Source organism: Pseudorasbora parva, chromosome 6, assembly GCF_024679245.1.
Source record: "Pseudorasbora parva isolate DD20220531a chromosome 6, ASM2467924v1, whole genome shotgun sequence".
NCBI classification, from domain to species: Eukaryota; Metazoa; Chordata; class Actinopteri; order Cypriniformes; family Gobionidae; genus Pseudorasbora; species Pseudorasbora parva.
The window spans coordinates 34,052,257-34,073,185 of record NC_090177.1 but is presented as its reverse complement, the minus strand read 5'-3'; the positions used below and the strand labels follow the sequence as shown (position 1 = coordinate 34,073,185).

The window sequence follows — 20,929 nt, the reverse complement described above, 5'->3', positions numbered from 1 at the left end:
TTGCCCTTTTTGGGTGAATTATCCCTTTAATCATGTAGGTTCAATTCCTGACCTGAAGTTTCCAAAGGAAGTCTAGACGAGCTGTTGACTCCACTTGCTGGGCATGTAGGTACAGTGCTAGTACAAATACAGTGAGGATCACTGGGGTCATGACCTTTAGGGATACTTTAGTCACCCTGAAAGTACTGCAACAAGAGAGATCAGGTAAGCCACAGGATGAATTATTTACATCGCTGCATGTAACAGAATACTGCACACACAAACACAACAAAAATTTGGTGTCTCCAGGTAAACATAATAAAAATAATTAAAAAAAGGCTATTAAGACATACCACTGTTCAGTAGTTGTATTGAGATTGGACCTGTAGAAAAACCATCAAAATTAAATTTCTGCACTTATAAAAACAATAAATTATCATAAATGAATAATAAGAAGCATGAGAGATGAATACAGGTCTCACCATTGCAGAGTTTCATTGAAAACTCTGAAAAAAGAACAGCAAGAACACTTGTTTAACACCAAACATAAATATGCAGTGCAAAAGTACACATCGAACGAATTCTTAAACCTTACAGCATTTATTTTTTAAAGCAGCACTAGGTAACTGTTCAACCTTCATAATATATTTTCAAGACTCTTGTGATGATACATCGACTTACAATAGGTTGTATGACACGTCTGCCATAGCTTGATGGGGTCTGTATCGTTTTTAATCATACTTTTAAACTTCGGGTTTCGGGTAGTAACCCGAGAAAAAAAAGAACTACAAAATTCGACTGCTTTACGGCATATACGTCACTTCCACCAACACCCACACTTCCTTAAATTCGGACGTGCGAGCCCAACTTTGTTCCTCGGATAATATAGCCATGTCCGAAGCAGCACAGACAAATAAGAAAGAAAAGGTTTTGTTGGAGGAACGCAATAAGAGGAAACGAAAAAGTGATGGGATTAAAGGCAGGACAAGGATCAACATGTGACCAGCGTTTGCTCGTTGGCGTGAGCTGAAGGAGGCGTGCCCGACCGATGCTGTCCTGCTTGTTATGGTGAGCTACCACTCAAACATTGAACTGAAGTATCATATAGATTCTGTAAAACGGTAACCAATAGACTACTATAATGACGCTGGCTTGTAAACGTGAGCATCGTGATTATTTGGCGTTTGAAAAAAATAAAACCCATGAAATTATATTCATATGACATGCTGAAACATATGTTATTGACTGTACCTGGGATGAAGACATTTCACACGCGCCGCCAGAAGAACACCTGCATGTGAACTCCTGCAGTGTTCAGGGTAACTGTTAGTTCTGCACCAACCCGCGGGGCCGCTTTTATGAAGTTATCTGGCCCGCCCCGCACCACTGTATATATTTTTACAACCCGCCCCGCACCCGCGACCATTAAATAGACATACGGGGTCCGTGGGTTATGAGACGACCCGCGCATCACTAGTTCAGGGCTATCAGGGTTGTCATGTCAACAAATGCACGCGCGATGGCATCCCCTGTTGTAGGATGACTGAGCTTACGACAGTAGTTGAGGACATTATTTTTTCCCAACTGTAGGGGGACCCCGAGAGCAAAAGTTGCCAAGTGCTGCTTTAACACAAACATAACAAACTGAATATTCAAATCAGAGATAGAACCACATTTTCAGTATTGGGGGGAACAAAAAGTATTTTTTAATAATAATTATTGTAAACCACTTTAGTTAGTGTTAAAAAAACTTAAATTATTAAAATAATTGTCATGAATTGAAATAAATATATTAAACCTAAATATTAAACCAAAACGAATAATAAAATTGCAATAGCTGAAATTACTAAAACAGGAATATATATATATATATATATATATATATATATATATATATATATATATATATATATATATATATATATATATATATATATATATATATATATATATATACATATTATATTTTAAATTATATTATATTTTCTGTTAACTTCAGAAGGCCTTTATTAACCTCTGGAGCCGTGTGGAGCACTTTTATAATTGGGTGGATTCACTTTTCTGGGATTCAAATTTGGGCTCCCATTCATTGCCATTATAAAGCTTGTATTAGCCAGAATTTTTTTTAATATAGTTCAGATTGTATTCGTCTGAAAGAAGAAAGTCATATACACCTAGGATGGCTTGAGGCTGAGTAAATTATGAGATAATTTTTGGCTGATCTATCAATTTAATATTTTCATTACTAAATTAATATAATTCAATCGTATTATACTATTCAATCTGATCACAACCAACAGGCAACGGGACATATCAAGTTAAGGCTCAAAGGTGCAGGGATAATGTATTTTTGTAGACAAACCCGGAAGTTCACATCACACTGCTGGTTCCCTCGACAAATACCCCATAGGATTTTTCCACTGGCTTATGGATTATTTCAAACACTAAGCTCTGGGATCAACAAAGGTTTATGATCATTGCACATTTTGTCGATCAAGATAAGTTTCACAAATGAGCACAACATTCAGGAATTTGGAGCCGATATTCAATCACCAGAAATAAAAAGCTAGATTTAGGCTATAAACAAACTATACCCCAGTCGCTCGACTCTTTCAGTTTTTATTAAACATTTTCCCTGAAAGTGTGAATTTAAGTAGTTTACAAGTGCATTTATAAACCCAATAAGGGTCACAAAGTGTAAACTAGTGAGTGAGTTTACCTGTTTGATGTGATGACGTTTCATGTCCGTGACAACATCTGTATTCCCATTTAGCAAGTTTTATGCTAAAATGTACCCCCCCCCCCCCACACACACATACTACCACAATCTAGTGATCTACCTGATCTCTGATCACTTTTATACATTTGTAGATGTTTTAATGAGACATTAGAATCATTAAAAGGAATAATAGTAGTTAAAGGGGTGGTGAAACATGATTTTACTTTTCTAACTTTAGCTAGTGTGTAATGTTGCTGTTTGAGCATACACAACATCTACAAAGTTACAATGCTCAAAGTTTAAAGTAAAGGGAGATATTAGCTTTTAAAGAAATCAATTTCTAAGGACTACAGCAAACGGCCGGCCAGTAGGGACTACAGACTTTTCCTCCTGGGTTGCTGACATCACCAGCTCCGATATTTACATAAACCCCTCCTCCGAGAATATTAAAAAAGGGGGGCGAGGCCATGTTTTATTGCTGTGGAGAACATAGACTGTAAAAAAATATGGACGTAGTGTCCGTGACGTCACCCATAGGATTCCGATAAGCCGTACTGAAGCGTAAAGTAGGGTCAAGCTGGGCGTTGCCATTTTGTGAGCGAGTCATCGCATGTCACTCCCGGATAACAGAAGATGGGCAAAAAGGCGGGATGGACGCGGAGTTGAGGTGACGCAATGACTATAGACGGCAGATAAATGGCTATCCACTTGTAACCATGCCCTTAATTATACAGAACTTTAAGGCTTTATACAACGTAAACGAATGAGTTATAAAAAAATTCACCCCCCTCACAGTTGTCATGAAGGTCAAAATTAGCCGTATAGGCCAAAACCACAATTTGTACCAGGCTGTAAACATGTTTTTTTCTGCTGTAACTGCCTCTAGCGGCCAGTTAAGGAATTACAGTTTACATTACTTCCGTATTGGCTTCAAGAGAGATCGCGGGAGGTTGCCGCTTGGTGAAGAAGAGTTGTTGTGGTATAGGTAGTAGGCTGGAGTGTTGTGCAATGCTATGGACAGGGGAGTTAGGGATCAATGGTTAAGATGAATTTTTAACTCCATCCCTCATAATTATTATCCAAATCTCACTGTGCTGCACATTTTACGGAGGAAAGCTTCCACAATCGTTGCGAGTTCAATGTAGGATTTGCAAAACGGCTTGTCTGGAAAGATGGAGCAGTTCAGACTTTAAAAACAGAAGCTGTTTACAGGCCATAACCTGTACGTATGATTTATTTTTCATTGATGGGTTTTCCTGTAATAGTTTGTATTGTTAATTGTACGTTGTAGCAAGGAAGTAAACAAATGACAACGCTGTTTGGCTCTGCAAACCAGTTTTTTAAATGCTCATTCATACTTAACGTTATCTGACAAACACCCAATGTTACAAACTATTTCTAAAACTTAACAGCGAACTTGCTTGGAATTAGTGTAAATTATTATTTGATTAGAGTTTTTATGTGTTGTTTCTACATGCTTGTTTATCTACAGGCATGCTAAAATGGTTCTGTGTTTGAATTGGCTACTATAGTAAAGCCAGTGTTTAGTGTTTGTTTTGGGTTAATAGTTCTTGCGACAGATATTTGACTATAATTGTTATAAAAATACAAAAGGTGCCATTCATCATCACTATAGATCTGCAGTCTTTACAGACTAGCGGTAAAGGTAAGGGGTTTCCGAAATAAGTGCACTAGGTGGTTAGCGAATCACAACACTGGGCCAGTTAACCAATCAGAGCCCATTGCGTATTTTTAAGGGACCGGCTTCATAGAGTCTGGAAACCATCAGACCGTTTTTACAAGGAGGGACAGAGCGGTGTAGAATAAAGGGATGTGGGTGGAGCTTAGGTGCAATGACTATAGACGGCGGATAAACGGCTATCCACCTGTCACTCAAAGTGGCCACGCCCTTAATTATGCAGAACTTTAAGGATTTATATAATTTAAACGAATGAGTTATAACACACAAAAAAATTATAACACAGTTGTCATGAAGAGCAAAATTAGCTGTATAGACCAAAACCACAATTTGTACCAGGCTGTAAATAAGTTTTTTCTGCTCTAAAGTTGGGCATTTTAACATTAGGCTCAATAAGCTGCTCCCTTCTGGAGCCTGTCCCGAGTGGCCAGTTTAAGTCACTTATGTATTGGCTTCAAAAGAAACTGGGGGAGGTTGCTGCTTGGTTTCACGAAACCTTGCTCGGCCCACCACTACCAAAATCCCATTCAAAAAGCCCATTGACTTTAGAACAATGGAACCAGAAGTGCTAAAAAGGCGAATTCGTTTCCAGGTTTTGCCCTACAAAAATACGTTATCCCTGCTATTGACATCTAAACATAAAGCCAGTACAAATCTGCTTCTCTCAGTTGAGACTGAGCTGTACTGGTGCCCCCTAGTGGCTGGCAGGGGTACTTACAGGGCATTTGCAGTAACAAAGAGGTCTGCGTTGTCAAATAGTGCCACCTCTGGCCACTCCACAAGCAGCAGGAAAGTGAGCTGGATGAGCAGCATTAAAGCCAGCTTCCCTATACTACTGATCTGCAGGAACACTGAGCAGGCCAGCAGGGTCAGCAGCACACTGTAGCTGAAATACTGAAACAGGACATCAGGTAAGTGACTTGAAGTCAGTAAGGAACCTACATGTGTCAGTTTTTTGATCTTGGTGTGATTATGCACTCTTTTTACCTCGGGGAAAGGGCAGGAGGGAGTGCTGCTGGGACAGATATCCAGGCCGTCGACTGCAGAGCGAGACAAGTTGTGAATGACACAGGGAGTCACATTTTCTGACGACGACCAATTAAACTGCTCTGCTACACAGTCCACCAGCCTCTGTGTATTACAGGAAAACTGCAGGAAACAAAAAACACACACTCAGGCTCCAAAATATACAACCGTTTTGTGAGCTTGACCACCCTGGTATTCATTTATTTTTATTGTTCAGATAACAACACTTTGAAAATTCAGAAAAATGTTGTTTCTCATAGGTCAAAGAAAGTTATAATTGTTTTGGAACAACATAAGGGTAAGGAAATGATGACAGAATTGTTCTTTTAAGCAACATTTGTGATCATACGGTATCTTTGGAAGAAATACAATTGTTAGCTGAAGTGTTAGAAACACTACTGTTGTGTGCGAAGTGATTTGGCAGCTCTGCGTACCATATTGACAAAGGCAGAGATGAAGACGAGGATGATGGTGAAAACTCCCACCAGTGTGCTGTTTGTGCGAGACTGAACAATCTTCTTGGACACGGTCTGCATGGCAGCGGGGAAGAGCTGCGAGACAGAGACGTACAGGCCAATTGTACGCATTTGTAAAATGCAAGAGAATGAAAAGCAGCGCAAGTTAACTGCTTACCTTTACGCAGGAGTAAATGGCACAGATGAAGAGGATGTTGGCAAGAATGATGAAGATACTGATGTAAATTCCCAGCATGACCAGAGTACTGCAGAACACAAAGGAGATTTCAGACTGAGGTTGCAGACAACGTAACTATAATTTGGGGCCAAATATGTATCCAGAAGTGAGCTAAACCTGTCAGTTTGGAGACGTCTCCATTTGTAAAAACAATACGAAGTAAACAACGTTTTTTAATAGTAAAAATGTTAGGGTTCATGTGCATTCGTGACATTTCAGCGATCCAGCTTGAGTTGTGAAGTAAGGATTACCGTTTGCGGATCCAAACCTCTACTTGTTTCAAGTGAGAATATTGTTTTAACATCCATTTATGAGCACTACTCATGTTACACATTTAAGCTAACCTTTTATAAACTCATGTGTATACTACAGTGTCTGGGCTCATGCCATCCCGGACACCAATATTTTAACGATTCATAAACGACGAAACACTGTCTGGCCATCGGGGATTTTGATATGGAGATAAAGGTTAGATTCACGATTATTATGATTTTTCGCAAGTTTTAAAGCACAATGTGAGTGTCTATTAGCACCATTAGTTTTTTGCTTTTGGTATGTGATTTGAGCCCACTTGGACCGAAAAACAGTGACGTGTGATGTCAGACTTAAGCGGCAGATTATCAAGAGCGTAGGAAATCAACGCATGAAGCACTGCTCACACAGTCAATGTCAAACCAAGCAGCCGTTGGGAAATATGACAAAATAGCGCGACCAACATGAAGATGAACGAAATCTGTATTGGGAAATATTTTACCCTGGTGCGAAACTTCCAATTGCACGGACTTCTAAACGCCTTGCCAGCATTTTAGGTTATAGTATTTGTAACTAGCTGTACATAAAAACAACAAATGAGAATGTCCCCATTAAGATAGCTAAGTAAATGTGTGTGTGTGTGTGTGTTTGTTCATGTTTTTCTATCCTGGTGGCGACATTAGCCTGAATGCACACTGACTCATTGAGGTCCCCATGAGGAAATAAGCTTATAAATCATTAAGTATTTACAGAATTCATACAGTTTTTTGAAAATGTAAAAATGCAGAAAGTTTTGTGTGATGGGTAGGTTTAGGGGTATAGGGTTAGTGTAAGGGGAAAGAATATACAGTTTGTACAGTAGAAAAACCATTACGTCTATGGAGAGTCCCTACAAAGATAGCGAACCAGATGTGTGTGTGCGTGGATGTGTGTTGATCACTCACTGAGGGAATATGACGATCTGGATAAAGGAGATGAAACAGAAGACCAGCAGCGTACAGGCCACATAACCGCCGAAACGATCATCAACCTTCTTAGAATACTAGAAACAAGACAAGGAAATAAAATCATCAAAACATGTTGACTTAACAATCTGTGCCAAATAGAAGTTCTGCATACACCACAAATTACAACTATATAGAATAAGTTGACCATGGACCATGACCCCACAACCACTCATAAGTCGCACGGGTATATTTGTGGCAATAGCTATTGTTAAAAAAAAAAAAAAGCCCAAAATCATTAGGATCATGTTCCATGAAGACATTTTGTAAATTCCCTGCCATAAATATAGCAAAGATGTATTATTAGTAGTAATATGCGTTGCTAAGGACTTTATTTGGGCGAATTTTGGGCTGTATCTCAGCCAAATATTGTCATATCCTAGCAAACCATCCATCCATCATTGGAAAGCTTTATTCAGCTTTTAAATTGAGCTCTATGACTGGTTTTGTTGTCCAGGTTCACATATTACAATGATAGCTATATTCGCATCCACACCAGCGGATGATAATGTTCTGTTTATTTCAGTACGCTGCAGTTTAGTTGTCTGCCACTTTAAAGTTGTCATGAACTGGCATTGTAAAATTTTTAGACTGTTGTCTGAGGTCAACTTATAATATTCGCTTGGTTTTCACATTAAAAAACATCCTAATGAATAAGTAATAGGCTATTTTCTACACTGGTTTTGAGTCTATCTCTTGAACGCTGGGAAAGCGGCAACCGGAAAAATTCTCTGTCTGGGCTCAGTCTCAAAATGTATTTATCAAACAAACACAATGATTTATCATTCATCCACCCCCAATTGATTTATTTTTTTATTTCTTGGCCCACCTGACTGGTGGATACAAGCGTGAACCACACACACACACGCGCTCTTCAAACACAACGCAGATCAAGAAATTTACGTTATTTCACTATTTAAGATTCACCAGCCCGTTTTGGTAGCCTGTCTGGAAAACACATAGCCAGAGATGTTGGGCTTTGCGAGCCCTGGGAGTCTGATCCCGAATCGCAATGAACCAACAAATAAGGGATTATCCCGCCTGTGACAGTATGTTCTGTTAGACATGTACACATAATCATTACGATCTGTAACAATGCAGCTAAAATGCAGCTTACTTGTTTATTGGTGTTTTCAGATCATCCGCGGGCGCACGAGCGCGCGAAAGAGAGAGCTCGCGTGCATATGGTTGCAAGATTGCACGTTTAGGTAAAACACTGGATTGTATATGTGTTCTTTCACACAAAAAAAGAATCTCTGATTGGGGGATTTAATTACTGAAATCTGGCAACCGCAAGCAAGACTAATCTTTTTTTTGTTTTTTTTTTACGATATCGCCTGTTTATATAACGTTTGTCACAATGTAGGCTACACAGTGACTGTGATGTACTCTGAAATACAATATGCGAAAACATCATACTTCAGTTCTCAAAAATATAAATATATATTTTTTACAAAATTAATACAAGCCTTGTCAAATTTCGTTTTATCTTATATGGTGGAAAAAGTGACGTTTGCTAGAAGGATCGAGTGAACGATCTGTAAGCAGCGTATCTATGGTTGTATTTTGTAATACAAAATATAACCTTTGTCATTAGACACACTATTTAGTTTTGTATGGTACTTGGAGTTTCCTATTGTTACTGTACTAGCATCTTGCATTATCTAGACAATGCTGTCTCTCTCTAAGAAACTTTCAATTTAATCAAATTTCTTAGACAGTAAATAAGTGAATAAGTGGATAAAATTACGCTACTTACTGCTTGCAGGAATACAGTTGCCCCTTTCTTCAGTTTAAGACGCTGAGCAAAGCTTACTTGATATTCCCAGGTTAGAAAAACTCTCTGTGGTGAAATGGGCTGAACATACGAACGATTTTGAATTAAATTGTTGCGGTTACCGATTATAATAAACATCAACCATGACTGTTGACATTTTCTATCTGTGGGAAGGGTATGAAAAGTCCTCACATCCCCTGCACAGCCTGCCTGGAACATGACATTTGTGTCCATGAGCTGCCGTTTTCCCTATCCTCACGTTACGCTTGTTTACCTGATGATTCGACTGCCTGTCATGAACATGGGCTGACATATGCAAATGTTGGGGGCGTACATATTAATGATCACAGTTGGTGTTATGTTCAGAATCGCTTGTTTTTCCCTGCTGCTTTTCACAAACAAGATTTACATATGAAGGAGGAGGCAATGGTGTTTGAGACTCACTGTAACTTTTCACTGATGTCCATGTACTGAACTCTCATTATTTCACTATGGCAAGGTTTATTAAAATTTTCATTCTAGGGCACCTTTAAGTGTGCTGCACCATTCCTGCCGTATCCAATATGGAAGGAACAACATTGTGTTTTAATCTCAATATGTCTGCAAATCCAGTGTTGACCTGTATCTTGTTTACAAACGATTATCTTGCTATTTTCGGCATGTGTATTGCTCGTTTAACACCACAAGTTGGTGGGCGGGGCTACAGAAGCAGCGTACACAATTATCTGTAGAGGCGACGTTTCACCCTTCTATTGCGTCATTGATTTGAGAGCTCTCGTTTTCTGGGCCTGGTGTCTATAATAGCTTTTCTTTTACTAAAAAAAGAAGTTTCCAGCTCTGAAACTTACAGGATATTCCTAATATTACCATGACCTTTTATGTATCAGAGGCTCAAGAGAAAGTTGATTTCTCAATTCATCACCCCTTTAAATGCTCAAGCTCAAGCAGAATGGATTCTGACTGGCTGTCAATGTTTAATCTTTTTTTTTTAGCTGGAAAATCAATTCCAACAATATTGTTCCTCTGTAACATGATCGATAAAGCAAAACTTTTATATATTCAGAATGATTTTGAGAATATATCTTTCTTTATTGTTATTGTTACAGTTATTGTCCTTGTTGTGAATGGGCTTTAACCACCTAGAAGACCCTGTTAACCACATGACATGCTAAAATCCACTCTGAACAACTCCAAAGAATTCAGTCTCCTAGTTTTCTCTATCTTAAATACCAAACAGGAAATTGGAGGACATTTGATCTCACATAACCTCATCCATCCTGTAAGTCTGCTAGACGATCGGCACTACTAAATTAAACTGTAACGGGAGGGGAGATCTGGATGGGAAGCTGGAACTCAGCCAGTGTCTTTGAATCTGACCTTTTTCTCCAGGCTGGAGGTTTGGAAGGTGAGCAGAAACTTCTTCACGTGGTCTTTGCGGAGCTGGTCAATACTGCGTGCATCAATGGCACGGCCCAAAAACTCATCCACCTCGTCCTCCGGGTTCAGCGCCTCCTGAGCTCCACGGCTGTGTTTGTGAGCAGAAAAACAGTTAGTACGCAAAAGGAACAAGGCATTTCTCAAAAAGACCAGAAAAACACTCACTTGTCTTTGCTGGATGTTTCATCAATGCCCTGAGTGAAAAGGAGCAGCAAATGTTAGTCAGAGTAGATCGGAAAGATCTGAGAGTAATATAGGAGGACAGAAAGAACAACGCTAGGGTAGAAAACGAATGAGCGATCAGGCGAGTGCCATAGGGAGTGGGTGACAGATTGAGCGACAGGTCATGTGGGGTCTCACCATCTGTCTGAAGACTTTGGAGTCTTTAGTCCTGGAGAAGGATCTGTCAGGCACCCATCGCGGTACCAGACCCTCGTTAGAGTTTGTCCGCGTGCGCTGCATCTTAGCCATCATGGCCTTCTCATCTTTCTGAAACAGTCAAGGGCAAAGGAAAAGTACTGTGCTCAAGATTCTTGAATAAAATGAATGAATATTAGGGATGTAGCAATATTAAAAGGATCTTCATGCACATTACCAATAAATCTTAACCAATATTAAAAATGATCTTTTTTTGTCTAAATAGATTAAACTAAAACAATAAAAGACAGTTTTCAACTAAAAACAGTTGTATGCATTTTGGCTGTATATTTAGTGTACACAGCAACGCCATTTGAGGCCTGCAAATGCTAACTTTTGAAAACCGGTTTCAAAGTGCACCTTTTTGTAAAATGCTACCATTATCGTCGCCATGTAAACTACAAAAATGTGAATTTGTGGAAAGAGTGACATCATGCATATTATGTGTTGAGTCAATTGGTGCGTAGTATTTCTTTGCAAAGGGATTTCGCCATCTACCGGCCTGGCATGAATACTAGAGCTAATTACTTGAGTAACTTGTTCATGTCTCTTAAGCCTAAGCTTAAAAATTCAGAATAAGCAGTGATTTCTCTCATTTTAAGAATGTAAATAAAGGGTGTTTTCACACTGCAGTTTAATTCAGAACAGGGCACAGTTTGCATGAAAAATTAGAAAGCTGTCATGCGGACCTGAGAGCGCACCAGTACCACAACATACCTGGAGGAGGTCCACACCTGGAGTAGGAATATAGTGCGGCCACTTTAAGAGATGCGCGCTGCCTATTGAACTGCTGGTATTTTGTGTGTGTCCGCCGAACTGTGACGCGATTTACGTGAACAGTGTGAAGAACATGGATTCGGGAGCGCTCTTGTTCAGAAAAGTAACCTGTGTATTTGATTTAGCCGACTGTAATGTATTTAGTTAATAAAACACGTATTGTAATTGATGGTGTTAATGATTTACCTGAGCGAGAGTGAGTTTGTAGTGCATCACGCTCGGACTGCAGAGAATGTGCTCAGTGAAAAAACACACTTTTCTTTCGACCTGGAGTCTAATAAAAGTAAAGCAGAAAATATGGTAGCTTATGTAGGCTATAACCGCACTTGTTTCAGAGTAATGTTATTGCTAACTCTTTTCTTTCCCTATTAATGTCTATGGCTGATCTCAATTTCTCCAACTATGGGCCATGGATCAAACAGAAAATGCACGCTGCGTTAATCGCATGTTAATAAAACTAGTGCTGTTAAAATGATTAACACGTTAATTTTGACAGCCCTAATAATTAGTAGTAATATGCCTTGCTAAGGACTCCAGTTGGACAACTTAATTTTCTTAATATTTTTATAATTTTCAAATCTTCAAATGCCACTGCCACCATCGACCCACATTTCAGTTATGAATATATATATATATATATATATATATATATATATATATATATATATATATATATTCATAACTGAAATGTGGGTCGATGGTGGCATTTGAAGATTAAAGATATAGCTCAAATATCTTTCATTCTCTCCCCGGCACTGATGGAATTTTTCGGTTTTCCGTGTTTTCTCTGTTATAAGATATGTTGCTATTACGCATCACCTCTGAATCTCCAGATCAAAACACAGGTGAAAAAGGAGCATAAACAAGCGATAAAAGCATTGCTCATGCATGTTGTAGTCTTTGAATGTTGGCATGTTGTAGTCTTTTTGTTCAAAATTGCTTTTTTATTAAACTTACCCAAATTTAAGTGTTGTTTAAAAAAGAATGCATGAAAAATATATTTTAAACAGAGGGTCTGTTCTTTCTTTTGATACATTGCATGTTCAGATATAAGATATTTATACAACAAAATATTCTAGGGGCCATGAAAGTTTTGTGAAAAGGATCACAAAAATTATTGGCAGCTGGCAACATTTAAAAAAGAAAACCACTGGTAGGGAAAGAGTTGTTGACGTGTCTAACCCGCTTCTGACTGCAGCCCAACACTAGGAAGGTCTCAATGCTGTTCTCTTTCAAATAGGCGTTTCTCTCCCCTCCAAAACCTGGTTCCACTTCATAGTCTCCATTCAGGTACTGCAGGGTAGCTTTAGTGATGTGGATCCTCCTGAGAAACATTTATTTTGCCGTTACTAAACAGTCTGTCCAGTTTTATGTATAGCTGTGTGTACATGTGTGACGCGTGTATCTGTGTACAGTCTTAGACTCTCACCCGGCTTTGCCTCCAGCCTCCATGTGGTTGGCCAGCGTGACGTCGTTGGACCACACGTCGAATTGCCACTTTCTCAATCCAAGAACTCCACAGTGAACGCGACCACTGTGGATACCGACCCGCATGTTCACATTGACCCCCGTGACCTCTCGCACCAATCTGTGACACAAACATAAGCATATTATCAATAAAACACATGCTGCAATTAGTGTTTTTTTAGTATTAATTGTATACTATTATAGTATTTATTCATATTTTGAATTAGCTTTAGTTTTAGCTTTGGCATTTTAGTTTAAGCTTTGTTTTTCTTTGTTTTATTTTTAAAAAAAATCTATTTAACTTTAATTTATTTTGATTTCAGTTTTAGTTCTAGTAAATGTAGTACTTCAACGTATTTCAATTAGTTGCTAAAGCAAAGTTTTTCATGTAATATTTTAATTTATTTCAGCTTTATTTAAATAAACAAAAATTACTTATATAATTAATATACTTTTAGTTAAACAACAGTGGCTGCAATATATAATTCTATGATTGTACATATAATAATTTTAAATAATTATTAATAGTTATTAAAAAATAACCATTATCAAATAATATAAATAACTATTACATTGAATAAAACGCTAGCCATTTGCCCAACCATCATGCCGACATCTTATCCCAGGGGTCTAACTTTAAATTAAAAATTTAAAGGGACAACATGTAAACTTTTTTTTTGGCTAATGTGTGAACAGCTTAATGAAAAACAAGACATTCTCTGACTTACTTCAGCGATTAGCATATGGCTTTGTATCAGTAGAAACCCTGGAGTATATTCGAATGATTGTGCTCTCCCCGCTAATATCCCCCTGAGACAAGAGATTTAGGCATTTTATTTCTGGAATAATTCCTCCGATGATGCAAATATCGTCAATTTGTGTCATCGGAGGAATTTTTGGCCAGAGGCTAAAGACTACAGCCAGCAGAGGGAGCCATTTCTGCATGTTTTCAACAAGGGGGTAATCTAGCACTCGGAAAGCATTCCACCCATAGGGGCTGCCATTGCTAACCAAGCCTTCACCTGCTGTTATCATCCCATTGACTCCCATTCACTTTTGAGTCACTTTGACAGTGAATAACTTTACATCTGAGGCGTTTAAAGACTCCATTGCTGCGTCCCAATTCGCCTACTTATACTACGTCCTAAAAGTATGTACTCTTTTTGTGAAGAAAAAGTATATACTTTTGAGTGTGTAGCAGAAAAGTATGCAAGCTTCGGGACACACTACTTCGCCATCTTTAACGGACTCTGTCGCTTAGTTACGTGCATCCCGTCACAGTTTATCTGCCCTGTCAATCATCGTCAGATTCGTCAGTTCAAATCCTCCACATTCAGATTAATCTCTTACCGTATCGGACAGAAATGTAGCCGCTCGTTGATCTGCCATTTGTGGGTCTTTAATGCAGACTCTCCTCATGTATTTGCAATATAATGATGCATTTAAAAGTTAATGGCCAAACGTGTCATTACAAAAGTTCACAATGCTGCTGCAGGTGAAATATAATGTGACTACACTGAATAAATATATTTTTGTCAGGTTAAATATTGATAGTTGGTCACTCAATCCCCTTTATCTAAACTTCTCTACTTAACCGTCGAACTCGCACATCCGTCATGTTTGTAGTTTTTAACGCTTTTTATCCGCGTTTGTAGTTCTAGTCGAATCCCATACACCTCGCAGTGGGTTGTGGGCAATATCAGCCCAGGTTAGAGTGCCCATCGATTCATACTTCGAATTCGGACCGGAAATAGTAAACCATCCGGGAATCTTTGGAATACTCTTTTCAACATACTATGATTTGGGACATACTAATTCTATTTTCGAATACTATTTAGGATGGATAGTATGCGAATTGGGACGCAGGGCATTTGTCCATTGTTTATTTATAAAGAAACACGACAATGCATAAAAGGCTCCATTACCTTGTATCTTACACTATCGCCCCGTAGAAGCTGTTTTTGTAAAAATAGGCTAACGATTGCGTCATAACCAACGCGACTCTGTCGCACAGTTGAGAAATTACCGTATAGACAGGAGGAGACGCTCAAAAGCAATCTTTTACTGTCTATGAGGCAGTCGGGGGGACGTGGAGACATAAAGTCTGATAAAGTCAAGGGAGAAGAATGGGGAGAAGCGGATAGTGAGCCAAAAGCAACGGGAGAAAACATTTAAACAACATGATTCAGATTTCACTTTCCACAACTACTAGAAGACTAGGGTTGGGAATCGTGAGAAATTTTCCGCCTAACGATTCCGGTTCCGATTCCGGTTCACTGTGAGTATAACGGGCATTTTGTGTGCATGAGTGGCTACTGGTGTCGCTGGGAACAAGGGTTTCTAAATAATAAACATATTTAATAAAAAATTCATATTTGTTATCATAAAAATCTAATTGTGTTATTTTGTTCACAAATCCCTCATAAAACATTTAATATTCAACAAAACTAACAGATCACTATCAGAAATGATATAATTTAACCTCACAACTGTTCACATGGAATACATTTCAAAAAGGTCAGATGAATGTTATTGTCTGACAGCGAAGTGAGACTTACGAAATGGCTTCGATCATGTCCACCCCCATTTCCACACAGCAGTGAGCGTGGTCCGCTCTGGGCTCAGGTAAGCCTGACACGCAGTAGTAACAATCACCCAGGATCTTGATCCGTAAGCAATGGTTCTCCTGCACACACACACAAGAGGGAACAGAAGTTAATTAGAAAGTTTCAAGCTGGGAAGATGGCAGCTTCACGCTGAGGTGTAAAAAGAGGGTAGTCATTCTGCTTAGTGTGTGATACAGAGAGAGTGTGTGTGATTTTTGTGTGTGCGTGTGACATACTAGCTGAGTCCCAATTCAGACACTGCATCCTTCAAAGGCTGTATTAGGAGGCCAAATGCGTCACAGTGGCGCGACAACGTTTGTCCTAATTCGAAGGCTTCTTCAAATCCGGCCTACAAATGTGGCCTTTGTTTTCCAGGCCAAGAATGATAGAACGAGTGGATTCTATGTAGACTAGCCTATCCCAAGAATCATTGTGCACAAGGGAGGACTGGACTTTTTTGGACAGAAATTTCCAGATTACACTTTGAACTCTTGAAGGCATACCTGGGGTCTTCAGTGACCCGGGATGTCCCCCCACCTCATTCATTTTTTAAAGTTAGATATCAGCCTTCTTAGTATTTCTAAATCAATTCATTATAAACAATATAACAAGAAAAAATTATAAAATGATAAAAGTATGCCTGTTTAAATTTTGTTGTAAAAGTTAGGTTCGTTAAAGACCCGAGGTGTGTAACAGTGTAATTATATTTTTTCTGCACAACAATAATTGAATCTTTGATGACTGAATAAGTGCAGTTCACCTTTATTCCACAAGGTGGCAATGTCTTACACAATGATGAAGTGACACTTCATTCATAGTTATCGCAGGCAGAAAACAAAAGAATATGAAGCATCATCAGCAAACCTTGAAATGGCTCAGTGATTTACTGCAAAGCAAGTACAACGCAGTCAAATATTACTGTCACTGCCACTTGATGGTAGACTGGGTAAACCCAGCCTGATCTGCCGGTGATTTGATTTCTCTCTGCAGCTCAGTCTGGAAACCTGTACATTCATTTCTACTGCTTCTGTTACACTTTTGCGGGAACCAATTACAGACTGTTTTATCCACCTGGTGTGCTATTGGCAGGTTTAACACAATGACGGATAGAGAAGCGATGGGTCGTTGCCCGTTGATCACGCCTCTTGTGCTCTGATTGGTTGATGGACTATCTAACTGCGTACAGAGTTATTTGAATAATGCCCGTTGATCACGCCTCTTGTGCTCTGATTGGTTGATGGACTATCTAACTGCGTACAGAGTCATTTGAATAATGCCTGTTGATCACGTCTCTTGTGCTCTGATTGGTTGATGGACTATCTAACTGCGTACAGAGTTATTTGAATAATGCCTGTTGATCACGCCTCTTGTGCTCTGATTGGTTGATGGACTATCTAACTGCGTACAGAGTTATTTGAATAATGCCTGTTGATCACGCCTCTTGTGCTCTGATTGGTTGATGGACTATCTAACTGCGTACAGAGTCATTTGAATAATGCCCGTTGATCACGCCTCTTGTTCAGTAGAAAATACAGAGCAGACTCCCCAGAACAGTGTTCAATCTTAAATTGAGCTTGGTCTAGTGATAGCCAGACAAACTTGATGGTGGATCTGGGAAGATGTTGAAAATGATAGTTTTGAGAATATGTTTGAGATGTTGAATATGAGGCAGATGCTGAATGTACTGGGAAATGAGCTCTGATGAGGACAGTGATGATGGTATAAAACATCTGCTCAAACTGAACCCTTCCAACATCCAAAAGTTAACAAAATATGCTTTATTGTATTCTTTTGTAGCTGTTACTCTAATACAAGGAGAGTTTTATATTATCACGACAAGTAGAGATCCATCCATGTTAGATATTTATCCGGGTTGCCAAAGATCCAAATATGTAATAATGATTGTTGTAACATCCATGCATTTAAAGGGTAACTGTAAGTATTGGGTTACTAACTAGATTATCTAGTGATAAAAAAAAAAAAAAACTTTAAAGCAGCTCAAATGTTGATTTGTCTTAGTAAAATGTTATTTTATAGAGTTTATACTCTTTATTATGTATATGAATAGATCAAGCGGAGCATATTTAGACAGATTGGGATCCCTGTGTTGTTTTCAGACAGTTGAATATAACTTTCAATAAACTCGCCGCTCGAGCTATCCTCTTTAGGCAATGGATAGACTTTGAAGTTCGTGTCCTTTGAAGGATGCATCCTATGAATTGGGACACAGCTAATGTGTGAACAAATTCAAGAGAACAGACAGAAACCTTTGACAATGGACATGCGAGTAACAGGTAATGAATGAAGTCAATTCAGAGCAACTCTTTTGAACAAATCATTTGAGTGAACAATTCAATGAAGCCCTCATAAAGAAAAGGTAGAAAGGCCAGGCTGCCCAAGTGGCTGGGGTTTGGAGGAGCACTACATTAGAAATAGTGCTGTCATTCCAACATTTCGTCCAGCACCCACAAGGGCTCACGCCTCGGCTCTTTTGGAGGACACAGAGCCTGTTTTTATGCACCACACTGGGCCATTAAAACCGCTTCTGCGCTGTGGAGGAGCCCGTGCAGAGGATGCCCAATGGGAAGCCTCATTCCCACAGCCTGGAGTTTAGACTCACAACCTATGTGCCTCATTTACCGGTGGCTCACACATTTGCCCTATTGGTAAACTCCAGCCCTATACTATTGGTAAAAAAATCACCCATATAATGGAAAATTTCACCAAAAACATAAATGCGGTTTTCATGCATAGACATTTTTTATCCTCTCACTGACCCTAATAATTTAACTGTTTTCTTTTGATCAAAATAATATTTTACAGTTAGATAATACACAATAACGTTTAAATATTGGGTTAAGATTTTTTGTAAGAAGTCTCCTTTGCTCGCCAAGACTCGCCAAGACAAAAATACAGTAATACAGTACTGTAATGTTACTTTTCAAACAACTATTTTAATATATTTTAAAATGCAATTTATTTCTGTGATCATTACTCCAGTCTTCAGTGTCACGTGATCCTGCAGAAATCATTCAGATACACTGATTTGCTGCTAAAGAAACATTTCATATTATTATCTATATTGAAAACAGTTTTGCTGATTATTATATAGGTGGAAACAGATGAACGTCTTTACTAAATATAATCACTTAAAAAGGAGCCAACCAAACTTTTGAATGGTAGTGTATTTTGTATTATTTTATAATTTAAACATGTATTAACATTCAAATGAAAACTGTAAATGGTAAGTGTAATATAGAACTAATATCTTGCAATCTGTTTTACTGAATATACCACTTCATCTTGTCACCATAATAAACATATAATGCTGCAACAATGATCCAGTTACATCTTTAGAGTAGTGTTAGTAGTCGTGCTCACCGAGGCCAGCTTGTCGAAGCGGGCAAACAGCTCGTTTAAAGTCATGACCAGCTCCTGAGCAGTGCACTGCGACGCCAGACTAGTGAAACCCTCAATGTCTGCAAACAGAATACTGACAGACACAGAAACAGAGAGCCAGAGAGAGACAGAGAGAGACATTTAAACTATGCACTGTTGCTTTTTTCATAACATAACATACCATAACATTCATAACAATGTTCCTGTATTGATTAAACGCTTTGGTAATATTGAATGGCAAAAAGTCATACCAATAAAACGATGAATTAAAAGTAGGGTAGGTAAGAATTATCTAAAACACTTTTGTCCACATTTTTTTAAACTTTCTTAATATGTCAATACATAATTCAAATGTAAGTACTCTATAAAAGAGAGTATAAAAATCGATTGACTCTAGACTTTTTAATCTGCAATAAACACCGCTCATTATTTTTGTCCGGGACGAAACAAGTGATTGGCTTGGGCGAATGTCACTCTCTCTTTTGCACCACTTTTACAACCAGATCTTCCGACATGTGCGCACCCACTTGATTTGAGGAGTTCAAGCTTAGATATGTATACGTAGATGGAAAATGTAGGTGAAAAAAAACATTGACCCTTTGAAAGTGTTTAAATTAAACTAAATGTAAGAGTATTTAAAGTGCAGTGTTCTGTGATTTTCACAATCACCACATAACAACCAGTGCTGTGAAATAAATAATAAAATACGCGAAAACACATCACTGCCAGAAGATTTTTTTCCCAAGATTTTGCCCAAAGCTTCGAAGGCCTGTTTAAATGATTAAACTAAGCTTATCTTAACTTTAATGTTACATTTATCAAGTGAACAACGTATACAGCACATTATATCCATGTGTGTTTGGGAATGGGGCATTTGCAGCAGATATATGCTGCCCGTCATGAATCAAAGCACATCTCGGAGGAGAACACCGGCAAATGTGACAGAATGGACTGTCAAAGGACTGTTTATGCGTGCAATGTGACATTTGAATGATGATGTCACTACGCACTCTGCTCCTTCTTCTCTGCTTGTCTCAGGTAAATAATGCGTCTTCCAGCTGAGTGGCCGGTGAGGCGTGTCTGTGTGTTTTGGGGGCGTGGCTTTGGAAAGAGCCCTGAAGGGAGAAGGTGGAGTGAATGGAAATAATGAGCTGTCTTTAAAACAGTCCTGAGAGGTCTACAGAGACTCAATTTTTATGCTTTCTTTTTCAGAGTACTTACATTTTAATTATGTATTGATTTATAAATAAAGTTTAAACAATTCTTACCTACCCTACCTTTAAGTACATGGTGAATTAATGTACATGAATGTACATAGGTCAATAACATCACCTTTTTTAAACAACTAGGTGAAAAATATTTGTGTTTGAATCCCTTGAGCTGAGGGGAAAGTCACTCTGTGGCTGTGTAGTGGCAGACGCTGTGGAGCACTTTAATTGAATCGCGGCTTCATTTCAGTATCTTCTGGGGTTAGCGCTAGCCTAGTGACTGATAATTAAGGCCCTGTCCCAAATGACACCCTAAACCCTCACGTTCTTCCTCTGAGTCCGCACTTTCACGACGTAATGCCGCTTTGACTGCCGGGTAGAAGTCGTCTGCGTAGCTCGCACCAGTGTGGGCTCGGCAGAAGTGCGCATCGAGGGCGCATAACGGCCGCTAAGGGGGGCGCTCGCGAGC

General features: G+C 38.8%; 1 protein-coding gene across 2 annotated transcripts in view; it reads right to left on the bottom strand.

Annotated features, from left to right (window-relative positions):
- adcy6a (adenylate cyclase 6a) overlaps positions 1–20,929 on the bottom strand; it is a 103,384-nt gene that overhangs the window by 13,091 nt on the left and 69,364 nt on the right. For both annotated transcript variants that reach the window (XM_067446750.1, XM_067446748.1), the window contains 15 exons: positions 19,235–19,346; positions 15,806–15,933; positions 13,210–13,368; positions 12,963–13,104; positions 10,947–11,075; positions 10,752–10,780; positions 10,527–10,674; positions 7,313–7,410; positions 6,057–6,144; positions 5,858–5,974; positions 5,385–5,546; positions 5,116–5,291; positions 462–485; positions 333–362; positions 53–185 (listed from right to left, as the gene is read on the bottom strand). In XM_067446750.1, coding sequence (XP_067302851.1) covers positions 53–185; positions 333–362; positions 462–485; positions 5,116–5,291; positions 5,385–5,546; positions 5,858–5,974; positions 6,057–6,144; positions 7,313–7,410; positions 10,527–10,674; positions 10,752–10,780; positions 10,947–11,075; positions 12,963–13,104; positions 13,210–13,368; positions 15,806–15,933; positions 19,235–19,346 — 1,675 coding nt within the window. The remainder of the gene's footprint in view (positions 1–52; positions 186–332; positions 363–461; positions 486–5,115; positions 5,292–5,384; positions 5,547–5,857; positions 5,975–6,056; positions 6,145–7,312; positions 7,411–10,526; positions 10,675–10,751; positions 10,781–10,946; positions 11,076–12,962; positions 13,105–13,209; positions 13,369–15,805; positions 15,934–19,234; positions 19,347–20,929) is intronic.